General features: G+C 40.1%; 1 protein-coding gene across 1 annotated transcript in view; it reads left to right on the top strand.

Moving 5' to 3' along the window:
• WDR64 (WD repeat domain 64) overlaps nt 1–15,856 on the top strand; it is a gene marked incomplete at both ends in the record, with an annotated part of 73,612 nt that overhangs the window by 42,186 nt on the left and 15,570 nt on the right. The window contains 1 exon segment of the mRNA XM_082612223.1: nt 7,552–7,631. Within this exon segment, the coding sequence (XP_082468349.1) occupies nt 7,552–7,631 (80 nt within the window).

Genomic DNA, 15,856 nt, shown 5'->3' with positions numbered 1-15,856 from the left:
TTAAAGAACACTGATTTCTGCATGCTGCCAAAATCTATGATAATAATAAATACTCTAACACTGCACGAAAGGAAAGGCACAAGTTTTCCTTTGGGAACAATTTGTATGGGCCATTATTCCCTTTTCCAAGTATTAGGATCTGTCAATCAAGTGGTGAATGCTTGTATTAGGTCTTAATGAAATATTAATAGGTACCTTCTTTTTGTCAGCAAAAACATGCCCTTCAACTGACATGATTCTAGGAAGATCTAATTCCCTTTTTTTTCCCAGTGACATAGGTTCAAGAGCAGAATTGAGTTAGTCACACTCTCACACTCTTATTCCTTTTTATTTATTTATTTATTTATTTATTTATTTATTTATTATGAATATACCTACCTTGTAGTGTTATAAGGTATGTAAAAATTAACCTAAGTTACTCAGGTAAAGTGCCTAGCTTAATGCATGGTATATATAGTTAGTGCTCAATAAATGTAAAAGTTCCTCTTTTTGTTCCCTTAATAAAAATACTGAAATACATCAGAAAATGAATTTTAATACTGAGATCAGGTGGAGTTACCGTAGACCTGTACTGGTTTGTGCTTTGTGTTCCCACTTCTATAGTAGGGGTCAGAAAATGGCATGTGCCATGTTCAGTGGGCCATCTGTTTTTGTAGCATCTGCAAACTAAGAATAGGTTTTACATTTTTTAATGGTTGAAAAAATCAAAAGAAGAATAATATTTCATGACCCATGAAAATTATATGAAATTCAAATTTCATTGCTCATGAAGTTATATGGGAACACAACCATGCTCACTTGTTTACGTATTATTTACAGCTGTTTTTGTGCTACAGTGGCAGAGAGTAAATAGGAAAGTGTAAAATATTTATTATCTGGATCCTTAAAGAAAAAGTTTACCATACCCTCATCTAAAGTTTTCTATTGCACCTTGTCTTGTTCTTTGGGAATGTGTACAATATGGATTAATCACAGGCAGTAACCCAGAGTGAGGACCACTATTTTTAAAAAAATACCTTTACCTGAGACACGCAAATTTCCCGCCTTACATCATCAAGGAGGAAATAAAAATGACTTCTTCTTTGTCCCCTGCGTTCCTCCCATCTACCCCCACCCCAAGGGAAGATAAGAGAGGATACAAGTTTGCTCAATGGCCCTTCACCTTTAGCAATTACATGAACCCCCGGGAATGCTTTCCTGTCTGAGCATCGTATTACATTCAGTGAATAACCCTAATTATGTAACATTCCATCTGATACCCTGCTTCCCTCTCCATATCAGAGCTCGTGAATTTGTGTAACATTAGCAGGGAAACTGAGGTGAAGTATGCTATGATTCAGGCAAGGTCTTTTGATAGTATAGTGTTTGTTTGTTTGTTTGTTTCATTTTGAAGAAATTATTAGAAAATGTTTCTCCTTCAAACGTACTATTATCTCAGGGAAAAATTCAGAGGGAACTTCCCAGAATCAATATATTTCTATTCTGTGTGACTCTGAAAACTGGTACAGTATTGTCAGCCAGTGGTATTTATCCCTGAAGGGTATTCAAACATATTTATTGGGAGCCTTCTGTGTTCAAAGGCCCATGGTATCTACATTTTATTTTGTTATGGAATGGACAATATGGGCCAACATTGTACATAAGATTATGAGTCTAGTGTTATCTTGCTGTGGTCAGTGTTTAGAGGTGGGTCCCCCTGAGGCATCCTAGACAAGAGGGTGGTCCACCCCCAACCCCTGGTCTACCACCCCATCCCTGAGGAGGGACCATAGTGTGGAGGACCTGAGCTCAAGTCCAAACACCAAACCAGATATCTCACTGCACTGTAAGATGTTGAGTGAAAACTCTCCTCATTCTTCAGATGTAAAATGCTGTGGAAATACTAGTTAATATTATCATAACTTTCTTAGGGAACACTCTGGTATGTACCAGTTAGAGTAAATTACACCTAGTTACAGAATAAGAAAGCAATCTGTTAAAAACTATGGAGTTGAATATGTATATAAAATATCTGAAAAGCAGCTCATCTTTTAAGTTTTTTCCCAGTTGACATCAATTATATGGATTTTCTTAGTTGCAACTGGTTTTACTGAAAGACACAGTTCATCCATTTCTGGTCCATTTAATTATTTGGACCAGGAAATAGATTAATTTGATCTAATAGGCAGGTATTTTAAAAAAACAAAAAAAAAATAATGGGAAGTATGTATGATCCCCATTTTACATGCTGAGACATTGATGTAAAAATGTTTGATAGATCCATAATCAACTAACAGGGCATTAAATGTTTCTTTTCCTGCTATCTTAGAATTTCAGCCAAAGTTCCATTTAAAGAAAGATATACTAAACCATCCTCACAGAATTATTAGAAGGTAGTCAGACCAATCCCATGACTCTTACCTTATCAGTCACCCACAGCAATGAAGAAACAACAAGCAATTCTAAAATAGTTGAAAAGAAGGATGCAGTTACCTAGCTGTGGAACTATGGGGAATGCTGAGGCATTTGGTCTGCCATCCCCAGGGTGAGAGTGGAGGTGGGAGAGAGTTTCCCCCACCTCAGACCACGGGAGGAGAGCTCCAGGGGAGCCTGCTCCAGGACAACCTGCTCCAGGAGAGCCAAATAAGCGGGGAAATATATCTGGCTCCCCAGGGGCTACTTGCTGAGGCCCCAAAGGACACAGGCTCACCTTAGGCAAGTTTGACAGGTGCCATATGCACATTATGACCACTACTTGCTTCCCCATGGGGAATTCTGAAGGCTGCAGGCTGGACCACATTATGACATGCGGCCCTGAGCACTTTTGCCTTCATGTATCCCTCCCACCATAACGCTATCAATATTGCACGTTATTTTTTTTCTTTCTTTTTTTTTTTTTGGCGGCAGGCGGGCCTCTCACTGCCGCGGCCTCACTCGTTGGGGAGCACAGGCTCCGGACACGCAGGCTCAGCAGCCATGGCTCACGGGCCCAGCCGCTCCGCGGCATGTGAGATCTTCCCGGACAGGGGCACGAACCCGTGTCCCCTGCATCGGCAGGCAGACTCTCAACCACTGCACCACCAGGGAAGCCCTGCACGTTATTTTTGATATAATTTTAAAGACTTCAACTTTTTTAATGTTTTAGGCTCTAAAAATTTTAGTTTTTCTGATATGAGAAAAAATTAAAACACTTCTCTTTACCCTAAACTTAAATTTTTTCCTTTGATTTTAAGAACAATTAGAACATTTCTGTGTGCCCCCCAAATTACTGTGGGCCCTCAGCTCTGCACCTGCTGTGCCTAATGCACACATTCCTACCTGGCAGGAGGGACCCAAGGCAATAGGGTGGGGATGCATTCAGGTTGACACTGTCCTGCATGACTAGCCTGTGTGAATTTCCTGTGGGCCACAGTCAGTGATTTAGCAGGAATTTCCCTTCCTAATGGAAACTGGTCCAAGAAGACTTGCTGCTGGGGCAAGATGATGTACTAAGAGGCTGTGTTTGGAGACAAGGGTAGAAGAAAATAATGCCATTCCCAGTTTATACCTAATCGAGTTCAGTTCATTCAGTCAACCAGAAAAGCATGTCATTGGCAAAAGTGTAAATACGTCACCAGAGGTAAGTAGAAACTACTTCTTATCTGGAACGTTTAAACATTTTCAAAATTCTAAAATCTGACTTTAGATTTATGTTACTGAATTAGGGCTGCTTTTCATGAACTGTGAATAAGTAGTCATTTGAATAAAGTAGGACTATAGTTTACCTTTGCATTAGCTAGTCAGAAAAATTACTACTATAAACTAGATATAAAATTTTTGGAAGAAAAGAGCTTTTAAAATACCTTAGAGGTATCTTTTTACATAGAAGTAGTATAATCTATTCCTCTGTTTATTTAGTAAACTTCCCACTTAGGACTTAACTACTGATACTTTGTGTTACTTTTGAACTTTAAAACAAAAAAAGCTATTTTTTTCTCCTCTAAATGATCATTTTCACTTATTAAAATTGGAAATTTTGTCTAAACTATTGCTATTTTATCATCGTGCATGCTTTTTAAAATATAGGAGCTGTCTCATTCAGAGGTTGCAAACTGGTAGTCTCACGAGTTAAATGCAACCTGCAAATGGTGTTTTGTTTGGTAGCATTTACGGTCATTTATTTGGTTTTGTCAACTGACTCTGGGCTTTGGCTCCCACTTTCCACAGGACATGCACTCTCTGTGCACTCCCTGTAGTTTCCTGGCCAGCCCGCTTCGCTCATATAGTTTACCTGCGTGGCTCCTGTACACATCTTAACTAATGAACACTCTCACCTCTGCTATCACAGTTCACTGATGTTTCCTCTAGACCAGTGTTGGACATTCAGTTTGTACTCAGTAAATTTTGTTGAGGCCCTACTGAGTGTCCCCCAAAATTCTTTCACAGGCCTTGTTGTCATTGGGGAATTTCTCTCTCATGATTACTTTCCCTTTCAAAGTATAATTTTAGCTCACTATGCCCTCTCCCCCACTCCTTTGCCAACTGCAGACATTCTTTAATACAGAAATCTAATGCTTTAATAATCTTAGGTAAGGCAGGAACAATTTTCAAACATACTATCCTGAACATTTCCAATATGGAAATTCTATAGTCAACAACCTTCAATGAATCCATAAATTCAGATCTATTTCTCCCATAACCCTCTAGCTGCTCTAATTTCACTTCTTCCCCCACACGGGGGAGCTACACTACTGATTAGAAAGTACAATGAGTCATTGGAGTCTCTGTTCATGTACTTTCCCCTGCCCCAACCCAGGGGACACTGGTAACGGTTATGCAGGTTGTGTGCTGCATAGTGCTGGCCATCACCTACATAGGCTATGCAGTGACCTGCTGGACTCCTACCCAGCCACATCCACACAGAAAGCATAAAATCAAAGATTTTAAATAATAGAAGCTATTTAAGCTATATCCAATCCTTGGTCTCATAAGTGGGGAAATTGTAGTTCAGCAAAATTAAGTGATGCTTCTAATGTCATATATTTAGCAACAGAATGTGACCAAAATCTAGGCCTCCTGACCTCAGCCCTGGGTGCATTCTAAGTCCACTTCACCAGTTTGCCCTGTCATGCTCCATCCGTTTTATGGCAGGTCCCTACAGAAGTCTGCCCTTCCCACTACCTCCTCCTACTGGGGCTCCTGTTTAAAAAAAAAATCAGAAAGAGCTCTCATATTCTTTCTTGAAACTATCAGGAACCAACTCAAAAGCAGGGTGCATATACCTCAGAGGGAATGCAAGATGAGCCATCAGAAAGTGGGTAGAAAATTCTAGAAATTCCCTTTCTTTTAAATTTTTATCTCACTTTTATTGCTGCTTGTTTATAATATACATACTATATTAATTGTGTAATATATGTATATAATTTACAAGTAAATGTTATAGGCATATATGTGAGAAGACATTTTGGAAAAAAATTTAATATGAATTTCTGAGTCCCTTGGAGATTCCGATTTACTAAGTTAGGGATAGGATCAGGAATTTATATTTTAGCACCCAAAGTGATTCTGATTCCAAGTTTAGGAACCACTGCTCTAAGGTCATGAGAATTTCTGACCTAAGTAAAGAGGTTAATGAAGTTAACCTCTAAGTTAAGAGGTTGATGAAGTTGGATGTAGGGGTCTAAAGAATACTCTTTACCTTAGGTTTAAGGAAGAATAAAAAGTAACATAATTGGAAAAACTACACATGATCCATGGTTTCCAGTAAGAGCCTCTTATGTAAATTCCTGAATTTAGTTGAGCAAATTTTTCTTCATAATTTTTCTGACATTAAACAAAATTGTTTCAGCCAAATCTTATATCTGCATCTTCCCAAAGACCGCAATTCAGACTTCATTTACATGCTCTCTCATTGACTTTGTGATTGTGTTCTGAGAAATCTACAGCTTGTGTTTAATTCATATCCATTTCTTTTATAACCTAAATCCACGTTGGGCACTTATAATGAAAATTTATTCTCACCTGAAGTTTAGGGTGATAATTGCAATCCAAGGTGCTTCTGGGTATTACCCCTTAGATTTATTATCTCAAAGATAACCCCAAAATATAAGCTACATAGAAGTTATGCTTTATGAGGCCCAGTTTTTGTAAAGAACCCCACTTAAAGAAGTGTAGTCTAGTGGGCAAAAAGAAACTGCAATATAATTTAAAATTACAAATACATGTACCCCTTGACTTGCAATACCACTTCTAAGAACTTGTCTTTTAGAAATACATACATATGAAATGGCACTTTTATAAGAAAGACTGCTAGTTGCAGTATTATTTGTAATCACAAAAAATTTGAGACAGCTTGATGTCCCTCAGAAATTAAATGATGATTTAGTCTTACAAAGGAATACTCTATGACAATTAGAAAAAAGAATGAGAAAGTTTTTTACCTACTGATTTGGAAAGATCATCAAGATATATTATTAAGTGAAAAACAAAGGAACAGAAGAGTATATATTACCATTTTATTTAAGAAAAAAGAAAAGAAAAGGAAACATACAAGGCAAGAGGAGACTAAGGTCAGGTGCTTTATGCCTAAGGGAAAATAACATGGTACTAGACTAGAAAATAACACAAAAGACTTTATTTAGTTGGTGGGGGCAGGAGGGTGGAGTCCAGGAAAGGCCTTTCTGAGAAAGTGATATTTAAGCTGACACTTACAGGAGGGTGTCTGTTAGTGTGGCTAGGATCCTGGGGAAGAAAATCTTTGGCCTGTGCAGAAGTTCTTGAGGAGAAAGAGAGTTCAGTGAGGCCAGAAAGGAGGCTAAAGAGACCACATGGCTGGATCCAGGGGAAGAGGAGGGCATGGAGTGAGCCTGAAAAGGTGACAAGGACCACCCAGCACCACGTGGGCCTGGTGGGCCAGGTGAAGGAACCTGGTGTTTGTTAGAGAATCAGGAATCCACTGGAGAAAAGTGATGTGATCCAACTCATGTTTTAGAAAGATCACTTTGGCTGCAACTTGACAACGGGATTTGGAGTGGGATTGGGGAAAGAGAATGGGAAATAGTAGAAGCTGAGAGATTAGCAGTTTATTGCAGTAGTTCGGGTGAGAGGGGATGGAGAGTTGAACTAAGACATTGTGGCGGAAATGGGAAGAAGTGGTCAGATTTCATGTCTATTTAGGAGGTAAAATCAACAAGACTTGACAGCAAGTCGGATGTGGGTAGTGAGCGAGGGGGAAGTGTCCAAATACATTCCTGCCATTCTGTACTACACTCATTTAGCTGAGCAATATACTTTCTGGCTTAAGACGTGATATGTCTCTGCCCATCCTTAACACCAGAACAACTGCAACTCCAGGGTGGAGGAAAGGATTTCTTTTTAAACAGAAACAATGCAAATGCTGCATTAATATCATATTATGGAGTAAGTAGATTCTGTGGGTCAGTGAGAATTTAATCTTTGCTTATAATATTTTCTGTGGCTAAATGGATTCATAACAACTTAGAAGTGAGCCTCTTGAACACAATCTATTTAGAAGTTGGAATTAGCTTTATAAGGAAAAATATACAAGTTTTATATCTAATTTGTGTTTTGCAGGCCTGTCAGAGAGTTTTCCATGCCAAGAGGAGCCAACACTTTTTGTTACAGTATAAAAGGAAATGTGATTGTCACGGGAGGTAAGAGGACATTTCATGTTACACAGAGATTTTCTACTTTGCAAACAGTGCTCTCCTTAATTAACACAGTTATAGAGTTTCATACAGTTATAGCATTTTACTGCTAGAAAAAACTTTTAGAGAATTTTAAAGTTTGTATAAAGTCAAATCTGTCATTCTTTTTCTTTGTGGCTTTTTGATTTGGTGACACACTTAGAAAGGCCTTCCCCAGCCTGTGAATGTCTGAAACAAATTCTCCCATATTTACTATAATTTTTTGTTTGTTTTACATTTTACCTTTAAATCTTTAATCTCTCTAGAACTTGTTTCAATGTGTGAGAGCATGAATTCCTAGCCTGGGACCCATGTGTGAGCTTTAAGGGAGTCCTACAGCCCCTGCGGCTGAATACTTGTGTGTCTATGTGCATTTTTCTGGAAAGAAAGTCCAAAATTTTATCAAATCCTCAAAGGAGTCCCTGACAAAAAGGTCAAGAGCCAATGGTTTAGCATTAACAGAGAAGAGGACCAAGGATAGAGTGTTGAAAAATACCAACATTTAAGGGCTAAGATTATCTTCTGAGAGTAGGAGGAAAGATGACAAATATAAGAAACTTGAGGGGAAAGGTGATGGACTGAAATATTCTTCCGGCCTCAGACTCCTTATCTATCATACTGAGGTTCTAAGACTGTGATGGCTTCCAGCCTGGGCTCTGTAGTCAGACTGCCTAGGAACAAATCCTGGCTCTCTTACTGGCAAGCTGTATGGCCTTGGATAGGTTATTTAACTCCTGTATGCTTCAATCTCACCTGAAAAATGGAGCTGATATTAATACCTACTCATAACGGTATTATAAGAATAAAGTACTTACACAGGGTCTTGCACGTAATAAGTCTTCAATACAAATTTGCTAATACTGATGCTAACAATAACAAAAAAACAGACCTACTTCATATGGTAGTGTTTAAGATTAATTGAGGTAAGGTATTCCTGGCACACAGTAGGTTATCAATAATTATTAATTCAATTCATTTACAACAGTTAGGCACAATCACTTTGATCAACTCATACAGGTTTTGTTGGAATAAATTGAAATCTGCAATTCATTAGGAGGCTGTTACAGAAGTCATGAGTGAGATGGTGAGGGTCTGAGGTATTGTAGGTGCTCTAGAAAAAGAAAAGGAAGAGTCAGTCCCTAAGACATGGAAAAATAAATTATTCATAAGACCTGGAGAGAGAATGATATTGGGGATTAATAAAAGGGAGCAGCCAGCTCCAAGTTTGTAAGGAGGGAAACATAGAAGAATAGCAGTTGCATTGATAATTACATAGAAATTGAGAAAAGGGTGCTTATATGGAGAAAGAATGCAAACAAAATTTCAATTTTGAACTTAAATATCAAGTGTCAATTAGACATCTGAGAGGATATTCCTACTGGTGATGGGAAAAGATCTGTCTGGCAATAGGAGCTGTTAAGGACTCCGTAGGCTGCCTGCGTGTTGGAGAAGATGAGCTCCCAGAGGCTCCTCAAGGAGATCAGGGTCACCTTAAAGGAAACAAGGGGCATGCGGACTTGAAAGATGTAAATGAGCAAAACAGAAACCCAAACAAATAAACATCAAGAAAATGGCCTATACTGGAGATCTGAACTTTAAAAGAGCAAAAAAGATTTTAAAAAAGAAGAAGAAAGCCCTGCCATCAAAAACATCAACAAATATACCATTTGGTAAATGCTTAGAATACACATATTCACTAAAGGAGGAGAGATGTTAGATGAATAAGTGCTATTGGCCCCCTTCCATGTAAGATTTCTTCAAATTCCTTCTCCCAAAACACACACAGCAGGCAATATATGGTTTCCTACAAAGAGTATCCTGCCTCAGCCTTGAGGTACACATAATGATAGCTGCACTTTCACTTCATGACAGGGTAATCTCCTTTGAGGACATAAAGTTAATTTTTTTTCAAGTACACTGTGCATTTAAAGTTTATACTTAAATCTGTCCTCAGCTTTGGGCCTGCCACAACACTTACTTAAAATTAGATTGTGGTTCAAATCTTATTTTTAAAAATTTTATTGTAGTCTACTGGAAAGCAAAACTAATAAAAACAGTGAACTAGAAGATAGAAGAACTGGGTTTAGTCATAGCCTGGCCACTAACCAACTGTATGATTTTCAACAATCACTTAATCTCTGCCTGGTGCTCATTTTCCTTATCTGGTAAAATGAAGAAGTTGGACTACATAAATTTTAAGATTCTTTTGAATGTAATACTCTGATACTATTGTTTTAAAAACTTCCTGTTCATAGGAGATAAACTAAATTGTCCTTTTGAAAAATTGGAGCCCAGTTTTCCAATTAGATGTTATTCAATATATAGCCACAGCTTCGTGTATTCAGAAAAACAAAGCATTAACTGGTCACAAACCTACATTTCAGTTAAAGACATCAAGAAAAGAAAGAAAGGTGTCTGGATAAGAACCTGGAAAGCAATATGTGGGAGTCACGGCTTAGACTGGGGTAAGTTTCCTGACACTTAATACTGATGATTCTAAACACACACAGGAATCCAACTCTTTAAGCTGTACTAATTAAGGCTATCATGTAGAGAGCTCCATAATGAGATCTATAACACATAAGGGAACAGAAGAAATACTAAAATCAGATGTTTTCAATAAAAGAAGTAGAATGCTTGTATCATAATTTCCTGATTCCCCATTGCCCTTTCCTGACTATCTTGGCTCATTACTTGCAATGGTCCCGGCCGGAAGTCAGAAGGAGGAAGTAGGTGCTCCAAGAGGTGAGGGAAGGAGAGTATATTGGTGGTGAGAGAGTAAGCAGCAAAATTGCCTGAGAATCAGACTGCAGTGGATGCTGCATTCACCGCAGCTTGTCTTCAGTTAGATAAAAGCAATGGCCTCTGTCCTGCTTCAACCTGAGCCCTGCACACAAAGTCTTTGAAAAAGTAGTACTTTAATACATGGCTACAGTGAGATTTGATTTCTAAAATCTGATTGTTCTGAAAGATATGCTGTCACATTAATCTTAACCAATTCCTTTGGACAACCCCTCGTTCCCACACAAAAGAATGCAAAACATAAGAATGGACCAGGGCTTCCCTGGTGCCTCAGTGGTTAAGAATCTGCCTGCCAATGCAGGGGACATGGGTTCAAGCCCTGGTCCAGAAAGATCCCATAGGCTGCGGAGCAACTAAGCCCGTGCACCACAACTACTGAGCCTGTGCTCTAGAGCCTGCATGCCACAACTACTGAAGCTCATGTGCCTAGAAACTGTGCTCTGCGACAAGAGAAGCCACCACAATGAGAAGCCTGTACACCGCACCGAAGAGTAGCCCCCACTCACCACAATCAGAGAAAAGCCTGTGAGCAGCAACGAAGACCCAACGTAGCCAAAAATAAAATAAATTAAAAAAAATAAACTAATTAATTTTTTTTAAAAAAAGAGAAAAGGAACGGACCAACTTTTGTATACTTTGTAGTCTTAAGTATTTTAATCACTTCTGGGGAAAAAAATGTGTTTGGTAATGTTTTGGGACTCAAACCACTTCAGTGCTTATGGATTAAAGCATTTGACTCTCACTAACCTCAGTGTTAATTATTATAAGATCCCCATTTCAGCTTTGAAAACTTGCTAATTATAGTGTTTCTAGCACTCTTCCAAAGGCAAGAAAACATTTAGCAGTATGACTGACAAGCAGCTAATTCTTTTCACCATGTGTAATTTATTGAATTGCCACAGTTATGGAGCCTCGGTTAGTAGAAAATGCAAATCCTCAATAACTGAACACACATTTTTCTCAGGAGAATACTCTTGTTGATTGCTCCATGTGCAGTATGTAGCAGCTGCTGACTCAAAATATACACTAAAAGCAGATTTGCTAAACATAGCTGAATGTGTTAAATGTGCAGGGACATTTGATGAGCTTGAAAAAACAGAAGTTCTTGCAGAAGGAAAAAAAAAAAGCCAAACCAGGACAAGGTATTTCCTGAGCATTATTTCGGTGAACATCAAGAATTTTTTACCCAATAGTTGTCTCTACTGGCCATTTTAAGAATTAACCTCCTAATTTGGAAGGTCTAGTATATAAAAACAATTATCTGCCATCCCAACTATCTTGAGGATGCTGCATGCATTTGTTCATGTTTCATTCAACAAACATTTATTACACAACTGCTCTGGACTAGACATGATAAACCACATAAAGATCGGGTTGAATTTCTAATATACAAGGATTCAAAATCTAAAGTACAAATAAGGCATGTTTATAGATAGCTATAAATTGGAGCATGAGACAGCTGATTAATAATAATAATAATGCAGTTGAAATACTGTATGCATTTAGAGATTAGTATTGTGTCTCTCTGTACATTCTGGGTCCAAAAAGTAGCCACACAGACTATATAAGGACTTCATTACTATCCATGAAAAGCAAGCAGAGCTGGAGAACCTCTGGAAGATTGAGTTTCCTTCACAATGCATATTGAACAAAGCCCTTAGTTTAAAAGGCCTGGACATTTCTCAGGTGCCAATCGTCTATTGAATACTTCTGCATGTAATATACAAGTCATAGATTTTCTTCAAGGGATAGCCTGGTCTCATCCTTCAGGAGTGGCAGTGCCCATTTCAGCAGTTATCCTGTCCAACATTATCTAGGATGATTTATGGGACTGAGGCTCAGGGTTCTGAACATACCTGAGAAATGTGATACTTCTTAGCCATAGACAGTGAAAAGCAAATCAGGCAAGATACTGCATTGTTGGAATTACTCAGTTTTAATCATGTAACTGATAACCAATTTTACTGGGTCTAAAACAGTAGTTTGTTTTATATCTGCTAATTGAATTGTTTGTATCTTTTACCCATGATCTATTATAATTCTGATATTAAAAATTAAAACAATAAAAATTTTATTATCATATATGTTTATACACACACATCTAGTTATATTATAAAAACTGCCAGCTATTCATCAAACCTATATTATCTCTTACTGGATATACAGCTAGACTACATTTCCCAGACTAGAAAGTGCATTCAATATAGCATCCTGTAATTTCTTGATAAAGATACATTTTAAGGGAGAGAGGGGAAGATGGCGGAAGAGTAAGACGCAGAGATCACCTTCCTCCCCACAGATACACCAGAAATTCATCTACATGTGGAAAAACTCCTACAGAACACCTACTGAACGCTGGCAGAAGACCTCAGACCCCCCAAAAGGCAAGAAACTGCCCACGTACCTGGGTAGGGCAAAAGAAAAAAGAATAAACAGAGACAAAAGGATAGGGACGGGACCTGCACCAGTGGGAGGGAGCCGTGAAGGAGGAAAGGTTTCCACACACTACAAGCCCCTTCACGGGTGGAGACTGCGGGTGGCGGAAGGGGAAAGCTTCGAAGCCGCCAAGGAGAGCACAGCAACAGGGGAGCGGAGGGCAAAGCGGAGAGATTCCCACACAGAGGATCGGTGCCGACCGGCACTCACCACCCCGAGAGGCTTGTCTGCTCGGCCGCCGGGACAGGCGGGGCTGGGAGCTGAGGCTCGGGTTTCGGGTTTCAGTCGCAGCACAGGGAGAGGACTGGGGTTGGCGCGTGAACACAGCCTGAAGGGGTTAGTGCACCACGGCTGGCCGGGAGGGAGTCCGGGAAGAAGTCTGGACCTGCTGAAGAGGCAAGAGACTTTTTCTTCCCTCTCTGTTTCCTGGTGCGCGAGGAGAGGGGATTAAGAGCGCTGCTTAAAGGAGCTCCAGAGACGGGCGCGAGCCGCGGCTAAAAGCGCGGACCCCAGAGACGGGCGTGGGACGCTGGGGCTGCTACTGCTGCCGCCAAGAGGCCTGTGTGCGAGCGCAGGTCACTGTCCACGCCCCCTTTCCGGGGAGCCTGTGCAGCCCGCCACTGCCGGGGTCCCGGGATCCAGGGACGGCTTCCCCGGGAAAGCGCACGGAGCGCCTCGGGCTGGTGCAACGTCACGCTGGCCTCTGCCACCGCAGGCTCACCCCGCACTCCGTACCCCTCCCTCCCCCCAGCCTGAGTGAGCCAGAGTCCCCGAAGCAGCTGCTGCTTTAACCCCGTCCTGTCTGAGCGAAGAACAGATGTCCTCCGGCGACCTACACGCAGAGGCAGGGCCAAATCCAAAGCTGAGACCCGGGAGCTGTGAAAATAAAGAAGAGAAAGGGAAATCTCTCCCAGCCGTCTTAGAAGCAGTGGATTAAAGCTCCACAATCAACTTGATGTACCCTGCATCTGTGGAATACATGAATAGACAACGAATCATCCCAAATTGAGGAGGTGGACTTTGAGAACAAGATCTATGATTTTTTCCCCTTTTCCTCTTTTTACAACGAATCATCCCAAATTGAGGAGGTGGACTTTGAGAGCAAGATTTATGATTTCTTCCCCGTTTCCACTTTTTGTGAATGTGTATGCGTATGCTTCTGTGTGAGATTTTGTCTCTATAGCATTGCTTCCACCATTTGTCCCAGGGCTCTATCCGTCCGTTTTTTTTTTTAAATAATAATTTTTTTATTTTAATAACTCTATTATATTTTATCATACTTTATTCTATTTTACTTTATCTTCTCTCTTTCTTTTTTTCTACCTTCCCTCCTGCCTCCCTCCCTCCCTCCCTCCTTTCTTTCTTTCTTTCTACTTCTACTAATTCTTTCTTTCTACTTTTTCTCCCTGTTATTCTGAGCCGGGTGGATGAAAGGCTCTTGGTGCTGCAGCCAGGAGTCAGTGCTGTGCCTCTGAGGTGGGAGAGCCAACTTCAGGACACTGGTCCACAAGAGACCTCCCAACTCCACATAATATCAAATGGCGAAAATCTCCCAGAGATCTCCATCTCAACACCAGCACCAGCTTCACTCAACGACCAGCAAGCTACAGTGCTGGACACCCTATGCCAAACAACTAGCAAGACAGGACCACAACCCCATCCATTAGCAGAGAGGCTGCCTAAAATCATAATAAGGCCACAGACACCCCAAAACACACCACCAGCCATGGACCTGCCCACAAGAAAGACAAAATCCAGCCTCATCCACCAGAACACAGGCACCAGTCCCCTCCAACTGGAAGCCTACACAACCCACTTAACCAACCTTAGCCACTGGGGACAGACACCAAAAACAATGGGAACTACGAACCTGAAGCCTGCAAAAAGGAGACCCCAAACACAGTAAGATAAGCAAAATGAGAAGACAGAAAAACACACAGCAGGTGAAGGAGCAAGATAAAAACCCACCAGACCTAACAAATGAAGAGGAAATAGGCAGTCTACCTGAAAAAGAATTCAGAATAATGATAGCAAAGATGATCCAAAATCTTGGAAATAGAATAGACAAAATGCAAGAAACAGTTAACAAGGACCTAGAAGAACTAAAGATGAACCAAGCAATGATGAGCAACACAATAAATGAAATGAAAAATACTCTAGATGGGATCAATAGCAGAATAACTGAGGAAGAAGAACGGATAAGTGACATGGAAGATAAAATAGTGGAAATAACTTCTGCGGAGCAGAATAAAGAAAAAAGAATGAAAAGAACTGAAGACAGTCTCAGAGACCTCTGGGACAACATTAAACGCACCAACATTCAAATTATAGGGGTTTCAGAAGAAGGAGAGAAAAAGAAAGGGACTGATAAAATATTTGAAGAGATTATAGTTGAAAACTTCCCTAATATGGGAAAGGAAATAGTTAATCAACTCCAGGAGGCACAGAGAATCCCATAAAGAAAAAATCCAAGGAGAAATAAGCCAAGACACATATTAATCAAACTGTCAAAAATTAAACACAAAGAAAACATATTAAAAGCAGCAAGGGAAAAACAACAAATAACACACAAGGGAATCCCCATCAGGTTAACAGCTGATCTTTCAGCAGAAACTCTACAAGCCAGAAGGGAGTGGCTTCTCTCATTGCAGAGCATGGGATTTAGGCATGTGGGCTTCAGTAGTTGTGGCTTGTGGGCTCTAGAGTGCAGGCTCAGTCGTTGTGGTACACGGGCTTAGTTGCTCCGTGGCATGTGGGATCTTCCTGGACCAGGGCTCAAACCTGTGTCGCCTGCATTGGCAGGTGGATTCTTAACCACTGCTCCACCAGGGAAGCCCTGAATCCTTTTATTATAATTGTCTTTAAAAATCGTCCTTTCCTTTTGTCCAGACTCTTCTATATAATTTCCAGTCATTTAATTTAAATGAAATTACTTATTTTCTGCCAGTTTCCTT

The sequence above is a fragment of the Mesoplodon mirus genome (assembly GCF_964341445.2).
Source record: "Mesoplodon mirus genome assembly, chromosome: 3".
NCBI classification, from domain to species: Eukaryota; Metazoa; Chordata; class Mammalia; order Artiodactyla; family Ziphiidae; genus Mesoplodon; species Mesoplodon mirus.
The sequence above is the reverse complement of the archived record's forward strand: the minus strand, read 5'-3'. Positions and strand labels throughout refer to the sequence as shown.